This window comes from Gambusia affinis, linkage group LG21, assembly GCF_019740435.1.
Source record: "Gambusia affinis linkage group LG21, SWU_Gaff_1.0, whole genome shotgun sequence".
NCBI lineage: Eukaryota > Metazoa > Chordata > Actinopteri > Cyprinodontiformes > Poeciliidae > Gambusia > Gambusia affinis.
In genome coordinates this window covers 8,268,291-8,292,381 of record NC_057888.1, presented here as the reverse complement: position 1 = coordinate 8,292,381, position 24,091 = coordinate 8,268,291, and the positions used below count along the sequence as shown (strand labels likewise).

Here is a 24,091-nt window from a genome sequence, read left to right as displayed (position 1 = left end):
TCTTTGTACAGTAACTGATGGTAGTTGCACCCCTGCATTGTATCCTACTGCTACAGCCCATCTCATTTAAGTGTTGAAATGTCACATTTTAAACTATACAATACAAGGGTATTCAATGCACCTTGTATTTAACAAGCTATTTTTGCTATTGAGCTATTTTTGCCTTCCAGTCATGTTAAACCAGTTTACCTGTTATCCTTTGGCCTCTGGAAATGCTACCTGCTTTGGAACTTTGTTTGCAAAGTCTTAAGATGACGTGTGTGAAAGTCCCAATAGAACAGCAATTTGTAACCCTGTGTTACAAAATTGACACCAAGAGCATACCCTGATCACCATCAATATCAATATAAACAGAGTGAGAGTAAGCTTGGATATTTCTCTGCATAGAACTGCAGAAAAAGAGCTAAATGAAAGTGTTGGACATTTACAGAAACTAGAGGAAAGAATATGTTCTTAAGGATTAAAACAAATGATGCATTCAACATTAGACAGAGTTTACAGCTTTAAGAAACAGCATTAAAAGCACATATCCCTGAACAGAAATGAACATAAAACACCTGCTTAATGATATATTCACAAAAGCCACGGAGACTGTCTGGGGTCTCATTAGTTTTCAGAATAATGAGGTGAGGGACATTGTACTCTTGCTGCATGGAAAAGCTACTATCAATGTTATTTGTGATCACATGAAACCTACCAGTTCCAATAAGAAAAGGACAGGGGAAGGTTTGTGATAAAAACGAATCAAAGTATTGCACAGGGATGCAAGCAGAATCAACCTCTCAAAGGGCTTTGATCTGCTTCTGGCTCTGAGCTCTAAAAGCAGCGATTTCTTAATGAGCCTTTCTCACTCTTGTTCTCAGGCTCCCCTGCTTATTCTGCAGCAGACTACAGGACACAACACCAAACGCTGCAAGGCGGAGGCGGAGGACTGCGGGAATGTGAATGATCGGGTGGTGTAGATACAAAACTCTTGCTCGTTGACAAAACAAGTGTGCTGAGAAAATATTCTACAATGAAGCTTTTGGAGATGGCTTGGTTGATGTGATGGATAAAACAGGAAAGATTGCATTTTTGAAGGTTAATCACTGACTTCGTCTCCTGCACACAACTGCTACTTTTTTTGTTCTTAAACACAATTTGTTTTTTTAATAAGAGCAAATTTAGGAAACACCTAGACCTCCACACAGACATGTTTGCTCTGCTGTCTTGCAGAGATTTTAATCAATAAAACTTTGTGAGCACTCAATCTGCAACCCATTGGGCATATTTTAAAAAGAACATCTCTGGGGATCACAGTCAATATTTTTGAGCTTCCAGTGTGGAATACTAATATCTGAATACCAGAGAGCAGAGCCAATATCTACTGTACACTCGGTCCTGTTTTGCCTACATTTGGTCAAATGAGATACTGTACACCAAACCACACAGTCTCTTTTGCTGAAAGACTTGAATGCACTCTTCATATTACGTGGGAGCAGATATTTGAATAAATAATAAATACAATCGGGATTAAGCCTATCATAAGTATATAATCAATTAATTGCATGACAATTTTAAATGAACTTGATAATTTCCATTCTGACGATTAATATTTCTTAATACTTATAGACAAATCAAAATTCACTTTATTTTTGCTTTTGATTGTGTTTTTTTATTTCGATTTTATTAATGTTTCTGGTTGTTGTTTTACTTTGGATATTTATAATATCTTCCAGTGCCAGTCTTAAGTGTTCTTTCAAGATTGAAATGTATATGTCTTTGAGAGGGTAAACTTAAATTATTATTATTCTGTTATCAGTATGTTACTTGAAAATGGTCTCAAAACAACATAATCGTTTATCGCAATAAGTACTGGGACAACATATCATCCGGCAAAATTTGTTATGGTGAAAGCACATTAGCTGTTCTCACCCACCAAGTCTCCGGTGGGTGATACAATTTATGAGGGATGTGTGCCTTATTCCTAGTTTCTAAAAAGGAAACAAAGTGCTATTGATTACATTTTGGTGATGAGGATTATACAAATTTTCACTAATTTCATTTAAAACAATAACTCTGAGTCAGAGATGCTGCAGTCTGTGTTTAATTGACATATTCTTCATCTAACTGCAAGCATCTGTCAGTGACGCGTGAAGATTTGGTGCAAAAGGTCATTTAAAGATTTTCTATGAAGTTGATGCAAACCAGTCCTGTTCCTTCACATCAAATTCGCTCATCCATGTCGGTACAGACCTTGATTTGTGCATTAGCATGTGCAGTAATGTTGGAACAAGTAGGGGCCTTCCTCAAACTGCTCATAAAATTGACCAGAATGACTTGAATATGCTGAAGAATTAAAAGCTCTACTTACTGAAACGAAGGGATTGAAAAACAGCTCCACACCACAATCGCCTCTGCACAAAACTTTACACTTGACAAAGTGTAATCAGAAAAATATTGTTTGCCTAGCAACTGTCAAACCCAGACCTATTCATTGGATTGCCAGACAAAGAAGCATAATTTGTCCCTTCAGAGAACATGTCTCTGCTGCTTTATATCACTGCATCTGATGCTTTGCAATGCAATTAGAAACAAAGGCTTGTATGCAGCTATTAAGCCATGGCGATCCATAACAGAGCGCTCTCTATGTACTGATACTGACATAATCTGAGGACCACATGAAGTTTAGAGGTACTTAGTTGCTGACTCTTCAGACATTTGGTGACCTCTGCACATTCTGTATCCCAGCCTCTGCAGATCCCACTCCATGATTTTAAAGTGGCCTACCACTGAATTGCAGCTGTTTAGCTTAAATGATGATGTTTATTCTATTACAACTTAAGAGAATCAGGAAATTAGCTCAAAACACTTTTTTAATGAGGAAATGTCAGCAATTTCCCATAATGCTGAGCAACATCTTCGGTGAACAAACCGCGTGTGTGAAAGCTCTTCAATGTGTGATTAATTTATTCAATCCAAAAATGCACGTTGAAACTAACAATGAAATAATCATGTTTGCAGGACAAGAATCCTCCACGGATCCTCGACTGCAGTCCTCGGCTTCAGCAGTCATTAAACAAAGTGTTTGTTCATCAGAGCTGCAGCAGTAAAATCTCACTGCAGAATGTGTTGCATCTTCTATTTACACCGCACCGAGTCACATCTATTGTGATCACACACAGACATGGCTAAGACCTCACGGGATCTGGGAATGTCTCATTTATTATTCAGCGACCAGCCTTGGAGGAGAGGAGAATATATTATTTAAAGTCTGGACCACACAAATTCTTGTGACTTTGTTTATTTTTTATATCAGAGGTTTGCTGATTTAGCATGTCATTTGTTACACTAAACTAATGCTGTTATACTACCATTTGTTTACGTGTGGGATTACATCATAATTTATGGCCTGAAGCAGCTTCTTCAATCTGCCTCCTGTAGAGGAGTAATAGCTCAACTTTAGCTCGGTGCTTGGGGTAAAGAAATCTGCCAAAGTAGGTCTGGCTTGATCTGCAGCTATTTAAAGCGCCAGTAAAGCTCCACTGAGTCCAAGCATTTGCTATAAATCGGTCAAACAATTTTAAGCATTGCAGCGGCGGCTCAACAGAGGTGTTGAATTGTGAGATCGATAGAGCGCATACACTGGAAAATACCAACAATGTGGAGGCAAATCATGCCAGATGACTTTATCAGACAGTGTTTGATTGCATTTGAAACAAAGGGAGAAAATAACTGGCATCTATCAGGAAATTGAAGCACTAAAATATAATCTAGGCACCTTATTAAGTGATTAAGGGGGGATTTTTTCCAAATTGTTAAAAGAGAAGCAACAACTGGCTCATAAGATGTAACATACAGTCCATGGGAAAAGTACTTTTCCCTCCTTTTACTGAAATTCAATCACACACGTCACCGTACATGTCTTAAGATGACGGACAAACATTGATATAAAATGATATATGGTCCTAAAATCTTTTTTACAACTACAATCTGAAATTGTGCCTTATGTTTGTATTCGACCACGTTGGGCCAAAACTATTTCTTTCTGCAAATGCAACTGCAGCTCTTTCAGGTTATGGAGTAATTTTTGTCAATTCTTCTTGTAAAATTAGTTCAAGCTCCATCAGATTGTACGGAGACCTACATATTTCCATAATGCATGGCAAATAGTTGGACCATCAATGGATTTTCCAACTTGAGCTGAGAATCTCTGAACTTAGACTTAGACTTAGACTGACTTTATTGTCATTTTGTATGCACACAGGGGTGTATACAGAATGAAATTTCGTTGCATACGGCTCAGGTCAATGTTTTGAGGTTCCAATGAGGTTACTCCAGAATAAATAAAATACAATATAAAATATAAATATAAATATTAACCTCTTCTTGTTAACATTTCTATATTGCTCTCTCATCCCAGCCTCTTAATTTAGAGGAGATGCCTTCATACTAAAGCTCTCAAGGCAGTAAAATGAAGGCAAACATTTTGCTGCCTCCCTATGAAGCTCACATATTGTTTTGTATCATCACTTCAAACTTCTCCACAAATTTATCCCTGTGCTGTTTGTTGTATTCCTTGGTTGTCATGATGCTGTTTGCTTAAGAACGTTCTCTGAGGTCTTCACACACAGTGGACAAATTGCATGTATCTAAGACAACTGTTACCACTGGACTTTATTTAGGCACTTTCAGATTCTCATGCGTAAAATTCTTCCACTTTATGGAAATACTATATAAAATACCTTTTATGGTTGAATTGGTGTCAGTAATTAGGTCAACAAGATGGGCAAACCGAATGGTGCTGGCAGTTTTTATCTCCTTTAATGCATGCATTACAAATGCAAATATAATACTGAATGATTTTTACAACACAGGTTCTGGAATAGATCCAGAAGATATCTGGTCCCATATTTCCACATTTAAGTTATCTGTTCTGATAATTGCTCTCTGTTTAGCATGTTAAATTGATTAATTCCCAAACCTAATGTGATTTGCACTTACTGGCTTCTTGAGGAAAAACAGGGACAGTCCTCCAACTAGAGGCACATCCCCCAGCAAGGGCTCCATCACCACTCTCATCACACCATGGATCTATGGAAACACAGGAGAGAACAAGAGTAATGCATGTGGACATGAGAGAAGGAAGCTTAAGAGAGTTGGCGCTCGACATTCCTGAGCAGTGGAGCGGCCAGAGCTGGCACACACACACACACACACACGCCCACACACGCACACACACGATAGACTGGAAACTCGATCACTGTCAGGCTTTGCACCTGTCAGTTTCATCCTCCCCCTTTTCCATATTGTTTTATGGAAATTGCTGGGATTATAGAATCTGAAAAGGTTTAGTTGTGTTGTGTGGTAAACAAAATGCTGCTGAGAGCACCAGCAGGGTACAAAGGAAATTTAAATTCCAGCAATGACATTTTGGTTGAAGATGTATTTCCTGATTGAAAACTTACTTCCAGTTTTACACAAAATACTTCTACTTTTTCTTTCAAATCTCTTTTAGGTTATTCATTATAAGAAAGTGTAGGGGGAAACATAACTTCCCCTGACCTGGCAAGGAAAACTTGTCCTTGACAGTGTTTTTGTGTCCCTAAGAAAAAACAAATTTAAATAACAAAGATTAAAGTACGAGTATATTAGCATAATTTTGGAGTGCAAGAACATCACACATTTGTGAACTAAAATCGGTGCCAACTTTCACACCTCTGATATAGATCTTATATTAACACTGTTGATAAAATTATTGAACAAATTGTCTCAATGAACAATATAAAAATAAAGAACAGAGTGATTGGTATAGACCACTCTATACCAATAGATAGACCATTGTGAATGGATTTTCTTCACAAAGGTCTATTCGACGAAGAATAATGACTTAAACTGAATACAGCTTCTGGTTTAAAAGATAAACTGACGTCTGACCCCACAGAAAGCTAATTATGTACTGTATGATCAATGACCAATAGGATTTAATCCAAGTGCTCCTGAAGCAAAACAACCACTTGAATTAGAGCTGTTCATGATGACTGTAAAAGAGATGCTCTTTTCAGGTCTCCATGAGCTGCATAATGGCAGCATGGTGCAACAAATGTTTCCTCAGGAGAAGATATAAAAGCACTCTGAGGAATTATGCAGATTTCTCCTACCGCCTAATGATCGTCAACAGGAATAGAAATAAGTAATGATAGGTTTAGACATCAATATGGGAACATATTGACAACAATTTCTACAGTGAAGCAATATTACAATTGTCTTTATACTTATTAATGATAATCAACAAGGAAACCATTCAACGCACTGGAACACATGATTTAATAATAATTTATGTGCCAAGTAAAAATGTTTGTAAGAATAAATCTGCTCCCTTAGTGCCTTGATCATGTTGTTATGACTCTATACCAGGGGTATAGAGTCTGCTGCACTACACCTGAATACAATAATTAGGTCATTAGCAAGGCTCTGGGGAACTGATCTACACAAGGAAGAGGTAATTAACCCATTTAATTTCAGTGTTTTGTACCTGTAACACATCTAAGAACTGCAGGACACCGGCCCTTGAGGACTGGAGTTTGACAGCTGTGCTCTATACATTTCCCTAAAATAATTCTGGCTTTATATGCTTTACAGAATAGTCTTATAAATAAGAAACGACAAGACAGACCTCTACCTCCCATCTCTGTGTCCCTCTCTATCTGCTGCTGTATGACTTTTGTTTGATGGTTTTTGCTGAGACCAAAACTCAAGAGAAAGAGAGGAAGTACCTCAGCAAAAAGAGAGAAATGAATCAAACCATTGGGATTTTCCTCACCTGAATGCTCTTGATCCCAGCTTTGCAGTAGTAGCGTTTGATGTCCACATCAATCTCAGTGTTCCCAACAAAGCTAGGAGGCAGGGACAAAATCTTATCAACTTTTTATATCAATTTTCAGCTCTTGATTTATTTCTTTTAGGATTTTATGTTACAATGTTCAAAAAATCGAATGCTCTTAAAAAAATATACATGGAAACTGAGAACAGGCGAAACTGTAGCCAATAACTTTCGAGTGAACAAAAGTTGATTATTCTATTATTTTTATGTTAGTTTGAGAAAAATAAAACTGTTGTTACACTCCATTTTATTATTTAGAGTCATTGCCACGACAACTACTTATGAGTCAATAGTTTATAGTGTAGACTACACAATTCAATACTGTATTATAGTAATAGAGTGCTCAGTGAGGGATGTTTCTTGACAAAGTATTTTCAGCTTTAATTACTCTGTTGTGTAACTCTCTTGATTCCAGTCAAAAAAAGGAAAATTTTTGCATGACCGCCATTGAGAAAACAGACTTTTCTAAGTACAAATAACTACTTAAAAACAAGCTCTGTTATTTTTGAAGGATTATACTTAAATAGATTTCAAAGTTAGCTTCCATGCTTATACATCCTCCAAGCTTATTCTCTCCTCAGTGGATGTGTAAAAAACCTTAAAGTAAAGTCAGCATCTGTAGCTAAGAACTGCAGGTTATTTTGGAGAAAAAATAATAATAATTTATGTACAACCATCAAAAATACACTTTCTATACATTTTGATGTGATCAGCTGATCAAAATGTGTGTTTTGATCAGATGATCCTAACATTCAGTTTTACAGCAATAGGCAGTGCAGGTTTCTCTTGTCTTAACCAGGAGATGAATACATAAAAAAGCATCCCATGCCCAGTTTTAAGTATGGTGGAAATTCTTATGCTGTGGGCCAATGGCCTTTGTGTTTCCCATCAAAGCCCATTGGAAACCTTTATTTATTTATTAACATTGGATTAATTTCCTCACTGGTAAAAATCTGATTTTTTCAAATTTTTCCAGTGTGAGAGAATGCCACAGCAAAAAAACTTCAGCATTTTTACGATTACTGCCAATTACTATGGAGGGAACTATAGGCATTTCATAAAGAATAAATACTTTACTGATTCTATTTTCCCTCAGAGATCTTTCTGGGCAGTTTGCAAGCCAAAAGTCAGTGCCAACATGGATGCTTTTGATTATTTATCAATTTCTCAGTAACTGCCAAGTTAAGGGTCACAAAAGTTGGAGGAGATGTGAAAAGCAAGAAGCAATTAAATAGATGATGGAGAAGTTTAGTCTTGGCAAAACTTGACTTTCTGAAACAAGGTTCACTGAGAGTTTGCTGTCAGTGCTAAATGTGTTACTATTCTGGCCAGGAGTAATATCTTAACAAATCAAAATGGCAAATATTATTGACTCACCTGATCTGCAGGTCCATGATGATCTGCCTCCGGTCCACATTTTCTGTATAAACCTTGACTCCATTGATCCTGAGCGGCTAGAAAATAACAAAAGTAACCATTATGGCAACCACACCACTCCAGCTGATTAACACTATGACAACACCCCCTCAACTCTCACACGTTTGGCACAAGGTCGACCTGTTTTCCAACTCCCCACCCACCCATCCATGGAAACTATTTGTGACACTGACCTCTCTGTCGTGTATTTTCATGGTTGAGTTAGAACCTCCCCCAGCTGCCAGACAGCACCTGCTGACAGCGGCCTGTTTTATAACTTCTAGAGGAACACATCGGCACTTTTTGTAACACTCACTTTGTTTCCTATGTCGATCTTACTGAAGCAGAAGGTGCTGAGATGGACGTGGCACTCCTTCACCGCCGGCTCGATCATCTCACGGAACAGTTTTTCCACAAATTGACAGATGTACGGCCACATCTGCATGACAGTCTGCAGAAAAATAAAAGCATATGTCACTTTTTAAGGACGACTTAAGTAAAATCCTTCAGATGCGTTGCTGCTAGTGTCACTCTGTGAATGACATATAGGTTTAAAATATTGAAAATGTACTTCTATTTTAGGAAAGCGGGGTCAGAATTGAACCCATCAACTGGGACGTCAGAGCATGCAATTTTTATTCATCACCCCTCTTCAGAATGCCACAACTATTTTAATATATGCTCATGCGTGACTTCTAATGCACATCCTGGTTGTTGCCATGGGGATTCACAGTGGGTACAGCATGCTTCTCACACTGGTGCAGACACAAGGCTGCATGTTTAAGTTAAATTTGATGCAGTGTGACAGACAGAGTGAGAAAAGGAAATGGTAGCAGGGTAATAGACTTTCAGTCTAGGAAACATCAATAAAAAAGGGGAAAATAAAGATTCACTGAAGTAAATAAAGCAAAAGAGGCAGATGTTCAATTTATTTACCTTGTTTAACCACTCCACCCGCTCTACATCTGGGAAATGGACCTGCAGTGAAGAACAGAGGACATGTTCATTTAAAGAATACATACAATTCTAATTTACAAAATCATAATAGTTTTGCAGCTCTGCTTGTTGGCAGGTAAGTAAATATTTGCTCCATATGTTAATGCATCTGTATGTTTTTATTCATGTTTTCTCTTTTTAAGAAAATAAGGCTACATTCACACAGCAGGTCTTAATGCTCACTACCAATGTTTTGCTTAAGTTTGATTTTCTTTTTTTTTTTCTTTTTTTGCAAGGTCATTCATACTATTATTTATATGCTACCGCAATCAGACGTCAGTGTCAATGATTTATAACCCCAAAGAAGTCCGCATGCACAGAAGAACGTTGCCGTCGCACAGCAGTGCACTGCTTACAGAAACAAGTAATGTATGGAACCGTTTATGGATCAATTTGGAAGTTTACTCAGCAATGGGAGCCAACAGTATTGTCACAAAATCGTAACAAGATGAAGAAAGCTAATAAAAAGAAAGCACAATTAATAGTAACAGCATTTTGTGGAGCATTGTGGACTGAGTCAGTGGTTTTCTGTTAAAATAATTTAAGTTATGGTGGCAACAGAGGTAGAAGTTCATCCTGCAATCAGTGGGTCGCTGATTTGAGCATCCGTCTAATGCCCTTGGGTAAAACACTTCACTCACCTTGCCTGCTGGTGGTGGTCAGAAGGGCAGATGGCACGAAATAGGTGCCTGAACTGTCAGCTGGTGCTACAATCCAGTAGCTTGATAACATGATGATGGGCATGAATGGGACTAACTTATTTCACTGCAAAGGATCTTTGAGTGTCCTGAAAAGTAGTATATAATTCTGAAAGTTGTGTTTGAGATTTTGGGGGTTTAAAACCTATCATAAAACGGTTGAACTGATGTGAGTGGCTTTCAGATAAGATTTGACATGTGATGGAACAGCTTCAAGAGACAGCACTATTTCTCAAGACTCAGCATTCATGTCAAAATGTGGACAGTAAAGTGACAAGAGCAGGGTAATGGGGAGCATAAAGTTTCAGCTAATATTTAAGTCAGGTTGATAGTTGAATAAAGTTATCAAGTAGAGTCATATAGGAGTGAGAATATTGATTATTCAGTTTATGACATCAATGTTGAGGTGGTGCTAAACTTAAAAGACTTTGAGATCATTAAACTATGTCTAACACACTGGTTTCGTTCATATAAAATTACATTATTGCCATCTTTTAATACACACACACACACACACACACACTCACACAAGATGAAAGGTTTATGATTCTTAAGTTATGTTTATAAAAAATTCTATGTTCAATCTAAAAATATGAGGTTCAGGTTTAATCAGTATCAGCTTAAATACAATTGTAGGCTTTATTCTGAAGAAAATCATATTCAGTCAAAGATTTCTTAAAAACTCTGAAATGGCTTTTTAGCATAGCAGCTGATAGGAATCTAAACTAAAATATCATCTTCGGTGTCGGAGAGGCTTTAACATACCTTACTGCATCAAGAATGAAGCAATGGAAAACTTGCTGTGGGTGTAGATGATATAACTTCTCCCTTGTTTAAACATTCATATCACCCCCTAAGAGAAAGGCACCCTGAATGGTGGTTTGACATTTTTAAATGATTTTTAAAATATCAAATAGATCTACGTACTACAACAATTAATTTTCAGATCATCTGCCTCCACCTGATCCTCCCCCTAACTTCGTCCTCAGTCACAACAATCTTCTGCAAATCCTCCTTTACCGATTCTTGCTTTTTTCATTTTTGTCTTTCCCTCCTACCTTGCAGCTCCATAGGCCAAACATTTTGTTCAATCACAAAGAGCTGTCGGATATTCTTGAAATTGCAGCCTATTGTACTCCTCTTAGTGTAAATGTAAACATTGAGTGTCAGTAACACTCAAGGATCATTGTAGTGGACCATGACGGTACCTAACATGCTAAAGGCCACAGAGAGTGATGAAAGCTGTTGAGAAAGAATAGAGTTGAGAAAGTGTATCAATCAAATTTATCATCAAAACATTGAACAGTTCCATCACATCCTAATATTAAGCACCTTGCTGCCAAACTATTGATGCTTGAACTCAATAACTCCAACTCATTGGCCTTCAGTACATCTTCCTCCACAATCGAGACTCAAATTATACAGTGCACCTCAGATTTCCTGGCAGTTTTGTCTTTAAGTCTCAATATTTTGACTTGTTTCAGAGCCATTTTGTTTTAGATCCACTTTACCAGTCAGCTGGCAAAAAGAAGGCTCTCAAGAAGAAGACATTTGGAAGCTTGGAAATATTTCCACTCAAGAAAAGCATGAACAGTAATGTTGAAAAAAGCTTAAAAAAAAATAGAAAAAAAGACTTATGTAAAGCAATTCAATTCTTAAACCACAACTTCATGTTGTAAATCCATAAAGCAGCTCACTGCAAGAACCTGGCCAGATACACCAGATATTAAATTCAAACCATGTACAAATGTTGAAATCCCTCTCTCTGATGCTCTTAAAAAGATAATTCTTAGTAAATGTCCTGTTTTGAACTCATATTTTTAGAACATAAAAAGCTAAATTAAAATTCTTCTACTAAACGGTTCAGTTCTATGAAATGTTATGCAAAAGTTACATGTTTGACAGGCGAAGAAAGAATCTCTTCGTTTCAATAAAGGAATTGAGTGACAATAAATACATTTTTTTCATAGCTACAAAGATATTTGTGACACAAATGTATAAGTTGATCTCATTTATTTTCTTTAAAACTGAAAGTTTTGCATCACTTCATACCTAAAAGGGGAATACTTCCCACCAATGTCGACAATTGACCTTTCAAAAGAGCTTTCATATTTTCCTACTGTACAGTATGAAAATGTGGTAATATGACTCTAATTACTAATATATATGCCAGCAGAAAGCAGGAAGAGAAAACTGGCTGAAACAGGAATAACAACCCAAATAAATGTGAATCTGATGTATTAGAATTTTTTCAGAAAATTTAATACAATTAAATTAAATTGAAAGTAAAATTGAAGAATTTTCTTTGACAATTCATCTCTATAACATTAAAAATGGTTAAATGCAAATTGATCAAAGTTTAGGCATTAGTTCATTTACTCATGGCTATGAAATGGAAGAATGTAGAAAAGGTAATGCATTGATTTGATAAGAGATAATGGTACAAATTGCCGAAGGGACAAATTGACCTGTGGTAAACCGGAGATATCACTGAAAGACCTTAAGACAAAGCATAAGGAACAAAATAAAAACACAAACTAAATAGGATCATGAACAGAACCTTGTGGAACTTCCTGTATAAGCGTAACCAGCAATTATCTGAAGTTAATATTACTTAAAAAACAATTTTGAAACTTTAACTGTTAAAAAGTTCAGTGACTTTGCCTCTGTGCTATAATGTATGTTGTTTAAATTTGTTGTACAAATAGTTATTTTGTAATATGAATCAATTGATACTGACCAAGGATTTGTAGTAGTCTTATACAGAAGAAGGGGATGTCCAAGACTGATCTTAAATTATTACAAAAGGAAGCCAATTGAGCACAAATACAATAGATCCATGAACAGAACCCTATGGAATTCCACATTCATAGTATCTGAAGAATATTTAATGCTCAGTTTTGCAACAGAAATACTTCAACTTGATTTTTAAATCCTTAAAAACCCTACATTTTGATACCAGCGAACAAAACATTCAGAGCCTATTATCATGTTATATACCAGATTTTCATTATTCTATATTTGGATGCTAGCTTATCAATAGCGTCCTAGTTATTTTTGAAACACTAATGGGTTTTCATTGATTATTAATTCAAGCCCTTCTAACATAAATAGTGCAGAAATAGGAGGAATTTCTTAAGGAGAGACAGTAAATCTGCATGGATCCTAAAATAACAGAGACTTAGTGGGCATGTTTCTCTCCCAGCGTGGAGACCATTGTACCATTCTGTATTTAGAATGGGGCCGGGGTCTCATGTCACAGTCTAGGGGGGTGAACAGCTGTTTCATCGCGGCTTTACAGCTCAAACCTGCAACGCCTGATCTGGTCAGGTGATTGTTTATTTTCCTGGAAGCTCAAAACAAACTGTTCACAAGAACTGCATAAATGCTTCTGAGAAAGGCGGCTCGGTAATGTACAAGCAACATATCTTACCCATGGTGGTAAATCAGAACTGGTTAGGCTATGTTTGGCACATCGCTCCTCTTGGTCAAAGAAAGCAAGCGCTCGGCTCAGCCGGCTGAGCTTCCCTCCTGCGTTTCTCCTCCAGCAGAAAAAGATAAAAAGTCCAATCAGCAGCCAGCTAAAACTGAATTCAAAATACCCCAGGGCGTAAATTGGGAAAATTATGACAAAAGTCTTGACGAAGTGGACCCATGTGTGGGTGAGCTCGCTGCTGGAATACACCGGGGTGTCGTCGAGTGCGCTCCCTGGAGAGGTATGGGGAAAGTTGGACGCATGTTGGAAGCTGTGTCCGTTCTCCTTTGGAGTCACAGGGCTCGCATTGTTTGAGTGGGCTCCGCGGACTGCTGTCATTGTGTCTCCTGACATGTCTCTTGTCCTCAAACTGTCACAGTGCGGGTCAGGTCGAACAATACAGTCCCATGTGCGGAGCGTTGCGTTTCACGTCGGCTCACCTGCGCAACCTCCCATGGTCCTGTGAGGCTGCGCTGACATCTGCTTTATTAGTTTTCAACGAGAGCCGCTTGCAAAATGCATGTCTGTACTGTCCACTGTTCTGCTCACCCTGCCTACACAGGGGTGGCTCTGGGAGGTGGAAATAAACATTTCCAAGAACGCTAATGGATTCTGAAAACTTAAAAACGAGAAACACCGCCATCTGGTGTTCAATGCTGACAATTGAAGCTATTTTATTTTATTTTTCTTGAAAGTAGGTCAAGACTATGGAGCCAAACTTGAGCCAAAGTCAAATGAATGGGTAAAATAAATAAATAAACAAATTAGTAATTGGCCTCTTCATTTCCATTTTTATTTATTCATTTATACATTTATTTATTCCCAGATTTACTATTTCTGGCTGAAATGGCTCTCCATATCCATACAAGATGAGCTTTGTTACCTGTTCTTGAATTTCATTGTCAGGGCATAATGTGACACTGTTTAAGATCTTAGGCTACATTTAGTTAGACAGGTCCCATTTAAGTTTAATACTGTAGATCTGGCAGTAATGTGACTGCTTTTAAATCGCAGTTAATTTATTTATGTGTGTCTAGATGGCATTACCTATTTAGGATAAAATAGAGAAGAAACTGAGACATATTAGAAACTAATATAACAAAACAGCTATAAAAGACAGATTGGTAACACTCCAGACAAAATTAGCAAAAGCTTAAAAAGTCCCACAGTGAAGAAAAAAGAGACTAAGATGTTGAGGAAACTAACAAAAAGACATCATCGCTATTTGTTCAGCACTAGAAAAACGTCAATTGATTTGTATACGAAAAAGAAATCAAGTTTGACTATAAAGCCGGGACCGCTGCCATGGAAACTGACTTTTGAGCATCGATTGCTCCTGCAATGATTAGTGAGGTCTGTTGTCAAGCCGAAGTGACGCGTTCGCCATGGTTTCAACCCACTGCGCATGCGGTCTAGACAGTTATCACTATGGCGTCGCGTATACAAAAGTGTAATGTTGTTTTTAGAGTATTAAGAGCTTGAAATCCCCAAACAACGAGGAAAACATGCACAGTGATAAGGTAAGTGGTTGACGTTTATCATTACTGTTGGCAAATAAAAGCCAGAGATTTGTTAAATCTCTTATCTCAGACTCGGGACGTAGTCTTGTTGAGTAAATTTGACTTTTTCCTATTTGAACCATGTTTATCCTGGTCTAAGTGAATCTCACTGTTATAAAATAGTAAACACAGATAATATATTTTCCTAGAAATTAACTAAGGAAGACACATGGAGACCTGCTGAGCTGAAAAGATACCTCAGGGTAAGTCAAAGGTTCTTAAATAATCAGATTATTCTGGAGGTTGTAATGATTATTTCATTAGTTATTTATCCAATATAAAATAGTCACACAACATTAAGCTGAAATATTTTTAAAAAACGAACGTTTGATACTCATGTTTGTGAATATTGTGTCCACACAAAAATTAATTTAGCTTTTTTCATACATCCACCCAAACTTTGTAGCATGTGATGTTAAAGGCTTCAGAGTGTATTTTAATTTGACAAGATTAGGATTTATTAACTCCTCCTTAGGGATCATCATTAAGTATAGTCTGTTGTTTCTCTTTGCCCCTCATTAGATTATCCTTTAGAGAACACATCCAGTCAATTTATGTCTTTGCCAAATTGTACTCCTCTTTGATATCAAGAAGAGGAGTACAATTCTCCTCTTCGATATCATAATCAAAGAGGAGTACAATAAAAATTGCCCTTTGAATCAGTTTTTATTTAAAGAGCACTTTTCATACAATCAAATGCAAGAAAGCGCATGACAGAGAGGCTAAAACAAGAAGCATTTAAAAATAACAAATCAAACCAATCAACAAAAACTGCTAAACAATATTAGTGAATTGTCAAACAAGTAGGATAAACAGACATGAATAAGAGAGAGATGAGTGTTTTAAAAATGTGAAAATCTGAAACACAAATGTTTTCAGAGAAAATACATCAACATTTCAGTTTCAGTATATTTAGGATTATATACTACATTAAATAGATTCATAATAATAAAGGCAGCTGATTCTGACCATTAAAGAGGCCCTGCTCCCTAATTGACATATAAAAAACTGATATGGAATAAAAACCTTCAACGACCTGCTGGATGAAGACACATCACAGCTGAATCTAGGGTGGTTAAAGTAAAATTATTAAACTTTGGCTTGACCTTCCATTGTGCAATTTGCCAAAGAACATTTATGGAAATATTAGTTGGAATATATGTGTATATTTGAGCTTGACCATTTATGCTCTGTGGAGACCAAATAAAACGCACAATAAGTTTTAACTTGTGCATCAAAAGAATTTTTGAAAACCAAAACTTGAAATTACATTCCTGCCCATGATGAGTAGATTTAAACTTCTGGCCTATTTTTTTCACAAAAGGGATCAAAATCAATAGCCTTACATTTATGTGTTTGTAAGGAAAAGGACAATGGTGATGGCTATTCAAGACGAAAAGAAGACAATGAAAGAAAGCACCGTGGTGGAGAGTCCGTAGAGAGACGGCACAGAGATCCAGATGAATCCAGACGAGATAGAGACGAGCTCAAGGAAAGAGAGAGACGACATGGAGACAGTAGAGAGAGACGACATGGAGACAGTAGAGAGAGACGACATGGAGACAGTAGAGAGAGACGACAAGGAGACAGTAGAGACAGACATCCCGAGCGAAGGAAGGACGGATCTCGTGACACGAGAGGTGACAAAGACCGGGAGAGACGAGATGATGAGGACAGGAGAAAACAGATAGTTGATGGTAGAGATATCAAGGACAGACACAAACATAAGGAGAAAGATGAACTAAAAGTAAGGGAGGAGGTCAGGGACAAAAGGAGAGAAGAAAGAGAAACAGAAAGAAGAAGAGAAGGCCTGGAAAGGGAGCACAGGAGAGAGAGAAGGCGACATGATGAAAGGAGTGAAATAGGTAGAGGTCAGACTGAAAAACTATACAGAGAGCTGAGGGACAGGCAGCACAGAGGTGAATATGAAGACAAACGAAGAGACAAAGATGTTCAAGAAGAAAGAAGGCGTTCAGAGCAGACAGAAGATGGAGGTAGGCTTCCTTAAACTCAATTTTCCTATGTTTGGGTTGTCCATTTGATTGAAAAGCTTTTTTACTGTAGTGCGTAAAGAAGACCACAGACGACGTAAAGAGGAAGGAGAAAGAAGACACAAGGAGAGAAGACATCATGTAGGACAATGATAATAATTTCCTCCTTTCTTCTGTTTTTGTTTTTTTGGTCACATTTGCTTCAATAATGTGGGATCGAGTTATATTGTTGCTCTGATGCTCTACAGGATGAGAAACGGAAACACGGAAGTGAATCCAAGGAACGTCAAGACTTGAAAAAACCTGATGGTGATGTGCGGAGTTACCATGATGACAGGGATCAAATGTTAAGGGACAAGCACAAAGAAAAACATAAAAAAGAGGAGGACAGTGCAGATGGAAGGCATAAAGACAGACGACACAAGGAGGCAGAGGAAGAGGATGTAGAGAAAAGCAGTTCCAAGAAATCCTCATCAGACAAAAGGAAGGAAGAGAAAAAGGTTAGTTGGTACCTAAATTCTCCTTAAAACCTGTTTTTGTTCATTTTAAAATTATTTTCTGATGATATCCTGTCATTTTCCTTCTTTGCGTTACTTCCAAATAACTAGGATGAGAAAGAGCAGCAGCAGACAGCAGACAGACAACAAGGAGAGGACCATGTAAGTTTGACCACAAAACTGAGGAGGACATAAAGTGTTGCAGAAAAGTGACCTGATGATTGTAAAGGAAAGAAACTAGGAAAAAATAACATTATATAAGATCACAGAGATTCAACATGACCAGAAGGTTTACTGATTTGACACAATTCCTGAACCTATGTATCAAAAATATCCCTTCATAGATCAAGCGTTGATTGTTTTTTCTTCAATGGGTCATTTATTCACAGCTTGTGCTTTCTGTGCAGCATGTATCACTGCACACGGTTCTTGCATTCTGCCTTTCTCCGTATGGTTTGTTTTTTTTCATCTGCAGATAGAAAATGCAGATCCAGCAGAGCAAGCATATGAAGAGGATTTTGAGGTGAAGGAGGAGCAGAAATATCTAATTCTGTTCTCTTCCATCTTTTATTTTGTCAACATCTTCATTTTTAACATTTAATTGTTTACTTTTGCACGCTTTTATCGATTTACATTCTAAGAGACTGGTAAGAAGTCAGCGCTGGACTTTTTTTTTGCTACACTGTGTTGCTTGTGTAAACATTGCTTTATTTCCTCAAAGGATTATGAAGAGGATTTTGAAGATGTGGATGAGAATGCTGATGAAGGTGAGGATGATGAAGAAGAAGAGGGGCAGACTGCAGAACAAAGAAAAGAGACTGAGGCGATCCGGAGAGCCATGGCTGAGGAGAACGAGAGAGTTGGAACGGCTCAGTCCAGGAGTAGTACGGCCAGAGAGGAGGAGCAGAACTGGCCCAAATGGTCCAAAGGTGCTCTCTTTATGTTCAATACCATACACACAACTTAGATAATTCAACAAAGTTTTATGTGACATTGTGGTCAATGTAATTAATCAAAATCAATTGTTTAAAGGCTCTGAAAGGGATGAGAGTAAAACTTCTCGGCATGGCAAATTTATCAACTTTGTGGCTGCAAAGCAACGTGAAATCAGCAAGAAAGTTGCCACAAAGCAGAAGTACGTTAATTTAAAACTAAAATATTATTCCTCAAGCAGTTTGATATAATGTTTTATAAGACGGTAAATGTTCTCCAACAACAGGAAGCGAAGTACAGAGCTGCTTCGTTTAATTGATCTGGATTTTTCCATGACGTTCTCCCTCCTGGACATCCCTCCTGTCAGTGAATATGAAATGTACATAAAGAGCTTTGGAAATGCCAACACCAAGCAGGTCAGGTTCATTTTCTGTTTTTTGAGTCTGTGACGAAACACCTGAGATACAAGTATAAAAAGAAAACGGCCCATTTGAATGAGAAATGGGACTGTCTTCCTCCCAGGCTTACGTTCAGTGTAACGAGGACAACGCAGACCGATCCATCCAGACTGAGGAAGTAGAAATATGTGAAAAGTGGACTCAGCATCCCCCTGAATACAATAGAGCTTGTGGAGGTAAGAACGAGTCTCTTAAGGTTTTTCACATTTTGTCAGGTTGCAACCCAACAACAGTAGCAACTTTTACAGACTGCAGAAGTTTTCAAGTTTAACTGCAGTTTTTCTGTCGGATTATTGGATTATCACTTGACTGGGTGATCCTAAAACATGAACATCCTATGATTTTAACCATTCCAATGTAGTTCTGCCTGAGTGTTTAGAGTTACTATGCTGCTGGAGGGTGAAGTGCAGTGTTAGGACAAACATGAGATCATCTTTGTCTTCTTTGTTTTTTTTTTACTGTTGTCCAATCAAAGTCCAATATGTGGAGTACATGACTAATGCTTTGTCTCCATTATTGTGTTATGAATCTCTGCAACAGTTCAATTGTAACTCTGGCTGTTCTTGTTCAGCCATTTAGATTAAGGGGAATGTTTACGTCTCAAACGGTTTGTAGCGTTCCACACGCTTTCCATTTGAAAATGATGGATTGAACACTGCTAAGGGAGATTCTCAGAGATTGAGAGATTGTTTTATCACATAACCCTGTTTTAAACTTTTCTAAAACTTTTTTCCTTCACTTTTTTGCTGAGTTTCCTGGGCTCCATGATGCTGTCTTTTGTGAGGCCTTCACAGAAAGTTGGATTTTTTAAAGAGTTGTGAGGCCAAGGGAGTGAATAAAAATGCATGTCTCATTTTTATTTTTTTTTTAGATTTTTATTTGTGAAACTGTTTGAAAACCATGAATCATTTCCTATCCACTTAATAATTTGCCACATTGTGTTGGTTTATCACATAAAATCCCAATTAATCACTTTGAAGCATAGGGCAAAAAGTGAAGAAGTGGATTGATTATAGGCAGTGATGTTGCACCTTTGTATTTTGCAGATCCAAACTTCTCTCATGACGCACAAGACAAAAGCAGGATTGACCTCCTTCTCGATTCACAATGTCTGATGTCGTTTCTGCGCTCAGCCTCACAGGTTTTACATATTTTATAACTGGTTTTTTTATTATTATTATTTCTTCATTGTGTCATTCTTTATAAAGTTATAAAATGTGTTATTTCAAGCTTTTTCTTTGAGTTGTAAGCAGCGACTTGTTGTGCTTCTTGACCCAACGCAGGTCATGGTGGTGCTACTGGAGGAAGATCAGGCAGAGAAGAAATCCCTAAGAAAGCTGAAGACTCAAACAGATTCGCTTTCTTTTACCGATGGAAGTTTGCAACTCAACACTAAGTTCCCTTTTCTTTTAGGTATAGTACCATGCAAAACTATTCCAAAAACAATCTTTAGTAATACACTCAGGGTGATCACACATTGCTTTAACATTGTTTTTTTCTCCTAATTCTACTTGTGGTATTTAGTTTTTTTAATACAAAATCCTAATATTATCAGAATGCTGTACACCATTCAGAAAATAACAAAGTTGGGCTTAATTTTTCAATCACAGGTCGACAGATTAGTTTGGTGCAGTTCTCTGAGGTTCAGAAGCACATCATGCTGTCTGTCCACATGCCCTCATCCAAAGCCAGCACTATCAACCTCGACAGCTGCACCATCATCTGTGTTTGGAACATCTGGGAGCCATCCACACCTCAGAAGATACTCATCTATGAATCAGAGGTTCACATTTACACAATCGAATTTCAGCTTCAGCAAAGTCTGCTTGACTTTAGAATAATACTTGCCTTACAGAGATGTTGTTCTGCACCAGTTGATCAAAGTTTGGCCAAAATAATTGAGACAAGAACAGCCAAGCTAATAAGAAAAACAAAATCCCAGAAAAGCCACATTTAACACCAATAACAGCGAACGCTTGTAACATTTTTGCTCCTTGCAGGTCCAGTGCTGCTGCTTCAGCCCAGGAAAGTCCACTCTGGTGTTTGCAGGAACACTGGTTGGTTCTGTGGTGCTGTGGGACCTGAGGGAGTTTGCCAGTAACCATTACAGATTAAAGATTGGCGATTATGAGTGGACCTTCAGACATCCCACCTTTTCCACCGGTATGTCAGGAAAAGTTTTATTCACTTAAAATGTTCATTAAACATAGATGTTTCCTTAATATTCATTTTCATGTTAAATATTTTAGAAATGTTTTTGTTCTTGCAAACGTGCGCCAAATGCAGGGTTGCTTTAAGAAATTAGATAATCACATTTGTTTCAGTATTTCAAAACATAAAACTCATAAACTGTCTCTATTAAATCCAGGTTTTTATTTTTGTTGATTTTTTTGCGTATCCTTTACAGCATCCCTCCAGTGCAGAAGCTGTTTATCTACATAAACAGAACAAACGCAGTGAGTGCTGACATCTTGTCTTTTGTTGTTCTGTCAACACAGATGCAGTGATGTCCGGCTCAGGCCATGTTTCGCCTGTCACCTCCATAGAGGTCGTTCCCTCCTTTGTTGCTGGAGGACCGAGACCAGAGGTCCCACTGTTAGCCTCTGAGGAAGGTGTGACTTTCTTTACACAGTGACTGAATATTGGTGTGTCATTACTTCAATCAAAATCAATCAACTAAAATTACATTTTTTATCACTCAGAATCATCAGGATTGTCGTTCCAGCTTGCCTCCTTGGATGAAAGCGGGATTTTAAATTTCTGGGTAGGTTAGGCAACAAAGAGAAACAAGTTTAATGAAGTGATCCGGAGAGGTGCAACATTGTAGCGTTTGGTTATTTTATTAATTTGTTATCCGCAAATTACTTTTCTCTTAAAAACGTCAACACAAATTTCTTTTATGTCATATTCTATGACTTGTCTGCTTTGTTTCTTGGTCTTCATGATCATGTTTGTTTATTAATGTTCTCTACCACCATGGGGTTGAACTCCTGCCTCCTGAGCCACTGTCACCCCTTTTACTCCAGGTTAGCTGTTGTGCCTATGTACAGATCTGCATAAAATATAAAAAAAGATTCCCTTAATATTGAGTGGAACATCTGAAAATTTGTTTGGAAATGTAATGTTTGGCATCATTATTATTCATCAGGGTACCTGATGTACTGACACTTTTATGTGTTTTCCTCTTTGCATCCTATAGGTGGTGGTGGAGCTCCCTAAAGGCAACGAGGCAGGCTCACCAACAGATTTAGGTAATTGAGTCACATTTTATAGGCCTCCCTGTTCTATCCAGTAAACATGCTCATATTTCTTCCACACGTGTTTCGGCCTTAAGTCTGTCTTGTGTTTCCCACCCTGCAGGTCTCCGTCCCGGGGGAAGAGTGAAGCTGCTTCACAGTTCCTCCCTCCTCACTGTTCCGAGGTTAGATTGATAAATAGCTCATGACGAGCACTTGTCAGCCGCTGGCCTTAAAAATACCTCACAGTGGCTTGACCCAGTGGGATGCAGCTGTTCTCATGGTCACATGAGCCAGTGTTTGTCCCCTCGACATGTCTCTGGAGGTCATGTACTGTACAGGCTGTGGGGACACGATGTGACAGGAGAGTTTGTGAGATCTAATGTGCTCTCTTCATCTCCAAGGCCGTCACTAAAAGAGGCAGCAAAAACAAGGCCGTTTCAGACGCTGCTTTTAAAATACCATCCGACAGACTCCAATCATTTCTTTATTGGCACCAATCTGGTGAGCAAAATATATCCCAATTCAGATTAGTGATCCCTAGTTCCTTTTGGGAAATGTTTTGACTTCCTGTTTCTTTCCAGGGTCTGGTCAGACATGGAACAAGTCACGGTTTGAAAGCTCCTCCACAGTTTTACAAGTCCCAGGAAGTGGAAGAAAGAACTGTTGACATCAACTCAATCCACTTTTCTCCTTTCAGACCAAATCTCTTCCTGGTAGGAAGTGTTCCTTTTCAAACTGAATCAGTTTTAAGACATGCAGCCTTCTGCACACATACTAGTGCTGCTTCTTGATATATAAAACACTTATGTTAATCTTTGATTGCAGTGTCATACTTTCACACTGAAAAACATTAGAAAATGTTTACTTTTATTTAGGGACAATTGTTCAGATTGAAAGCAAATTGCATATAATGAAATAACTGTTTTTAACAAAATCCTTACTCCTGAAAACATCGGTACCCTTCAAGATTCTTAGCTTGGAAAAGATTTCTCTAAGTCAAGACAATAATTAAAAAGCTTATAATTAATAAGCAGACTAAGTTACACAAATATTTCCCTTATTCTGTTCCCTCCTCCGAAGAAGATTCTTCTCATGTTACTCTGAAATGATGAATTCCAGGTACTTTGATTCATATTTTGGTGCAAGGGTGTATTTTAGTACCTTACTGTGAGTTTTTTCTTCCCTTTTTGTAGGTGGGCTGTGCAGATGGCAGCATCAGGATGCATGCAGTCAGCCACAATCAGCCTGTGGCAGAATGGATGACCAGCACCAGTGGAGAAGCGGTGATCTCGCTGCAGTGGACCCAGACCAGGCCTGCTGTGTTTTGTGTCCTCGACGCGGCTTCTAACCTTCACATATGGGACATGTTGAAAGATGATGGGCAGCCTGTTATGACAGAGACATTTCGTGCTGATAGGTAACACCAATTAAATGATTGACATATATAACAAAAATGTTATGCCATCCTGTGTTCATATCAGGTGTGTGCTTTGTGTTTTTAGGGTAACAGCTATGGCTGTGTTTGGAGACTCAGGACAACAAAACACATACTCAGGAATTGTGCTGGCACACGAGTCAGGAAACATAGAGCTGCAATATTTCACTCAGTCTTTGACGTTGCCCAACCCTGCAGAGGAGGGAAAGTTGGAGAGCTTAATGACAGGCCTTTTGAAACCCTCCACCTTGACTTTATACTGATACCGGCTCACTTTAGTGTTACTTTAAAGGTTCAATTCATTTTTAAACACAGAAGGAGCAAAACGTTCAACAAATACAACTTCTATAGACATCACCTATATACCTTGCTGTTTCTTTATTTTATAGTTTAATGGGAAATTAACCAAACATGGGGTGAACATGACCATAAGGGGATTTTTGTCAATTTGTTGATTGTCCTTAGTTTCAAAAGAATATTGTACACATTTGTGGATATATGAAAAATATTTCTACTTTCTGGCTATAAAATA

General features: G+C 37.9%; 2 protein-coding genes across 7 annotated transcripts in view; one reads left to right on the top strand and one right to left on the bottom strand.

Annotated features, from left to right (window-relative positions):
• esyt2b (extended synaptotagmin-like protein 2b) overlaps nucleotides 1-14,007 on the bottom strand; it is a 36,404-nt gene extending 22,397 nt beyond the window's left edge. For all 4 annotated transcript variants that reach the window (XM_044104335.1, XM_044104336.1, XM_044104337.1 and 1 more), the window contains exons 1-6: nucleotides 13,406-14,007; nucleotides 9,215-9,256; nucleotides 8,595-8,729; nucleotides 8,240-8,316; nucleotides 6,803-6,875; nucleotides 4,984-5,073 (exon numbers count right to left, since the gene is read on the bottom strand). In XM_044104335.1, coding sequence (XP_043960270.1) covers nucleotides 4,984-5,073; nucleotides 6,803-6,875; nucleotides 8,240-8,316; nucleotides 8,595-8,729; nucleotides 9,215-9,256; nucleotides 13,406-13,801 — 813 coding nt within the window. In that variant the 5' untranslated portion in view covers nucleotides 13,802-14,007. The remainder of the gene's footprint in view (nucleotides 1-4,983; nucleotides 5,074-6,802; nucleotides 6,876-8,239; nucleotides 8,317-8,594; nucleotides 8,730-9,214; nucleotides 9,257-13,405) is intronic.
• Nucleotides 14,008-14,837: 830 nt separating this feature from the next.
• dync2i1 (dynein 2 intermediate chain 1) lies at nucleotides 14,838-23,918 on the top strand. Of its 3 annotated transcripts, none has more exons than XM_044104332.1 (23): nucleotides 14,838-14,967; nucleotides 15,156-15,209; nucleotides 16,370-17,000; nucleotides 17,071-17,138; nucleotides 17,246-17,497; nucleotides 17,606-17,656; nucleotides 17,970-18,017; nucleotides 18,216-18,423; nucleotides 18,527-18,629; nucleotides 18,714-18,843; nucleotides 18,950-19,061; nucleotides 19,932-20,026; nucleotides 20,169-20,298; nucleotides 20,496-20,668; nucleotides 20,886-21,048; nucleotides 21,384-21,497; nucleotides 21,588-21,649; nucleotides 22,085-22,136; nucleotides 22,246-22,306; nucleotides 22,526-22,625; nucleotides 22,706-22,837; nucleotides 23,318-23,541; nucleotides 23,627-23,918. In XM_044104332.1, exons 1-23 carry the CDS (start codon nucleotides 14,953-14,955, stop codon nucleotides 23,820-23,822), a joined length of 3,174 nt encoding a protein of 1,057 aa, XP_043960267.1. In that variant the 5' UTR covers nucleotides 14,838-14,952; the 3' UTR covers nucleotides 23,823-23,918. The 3 variants fall into 3 exon arrangements, with proteins under 3 accessions (XP_043960267.1, XP_043960266.1, XP_043960268.1); XM_044104331.1 differs by having other exon boundaries at nucleotides 16,331-17,000; XM_044104333.1 differs by lacking the exon at nucleotides 17,970-18,017 and having other exon boundaries at nucleotides 16,331-17,000.
• Nucleotides 23,919-24,091: the final 173 nt, after the last annotated feature.

What these genes read in the sequence shown, in the direction of transcription:
- dync2i1 (XM_044104331.1), top strand. An exon ending in GAAATGCCAACACCAAGCAG is followed by an intron (nt 18,844 to 18,949) that starts GTCAGGTTCATT and finishes TCTTCCTCCCAG; the next exon opens with GCTTACGTTCAGTGTAACGA. An exon ending in TCCCTCCTCACTGTTCCGAG is followed by an intron (nt 22,307 to 22,525) that starts GTTAGATTGATA and finishes TTCATCTCCAAG; the next exon opens with GCCGTCACTAAAAGAGGCAG.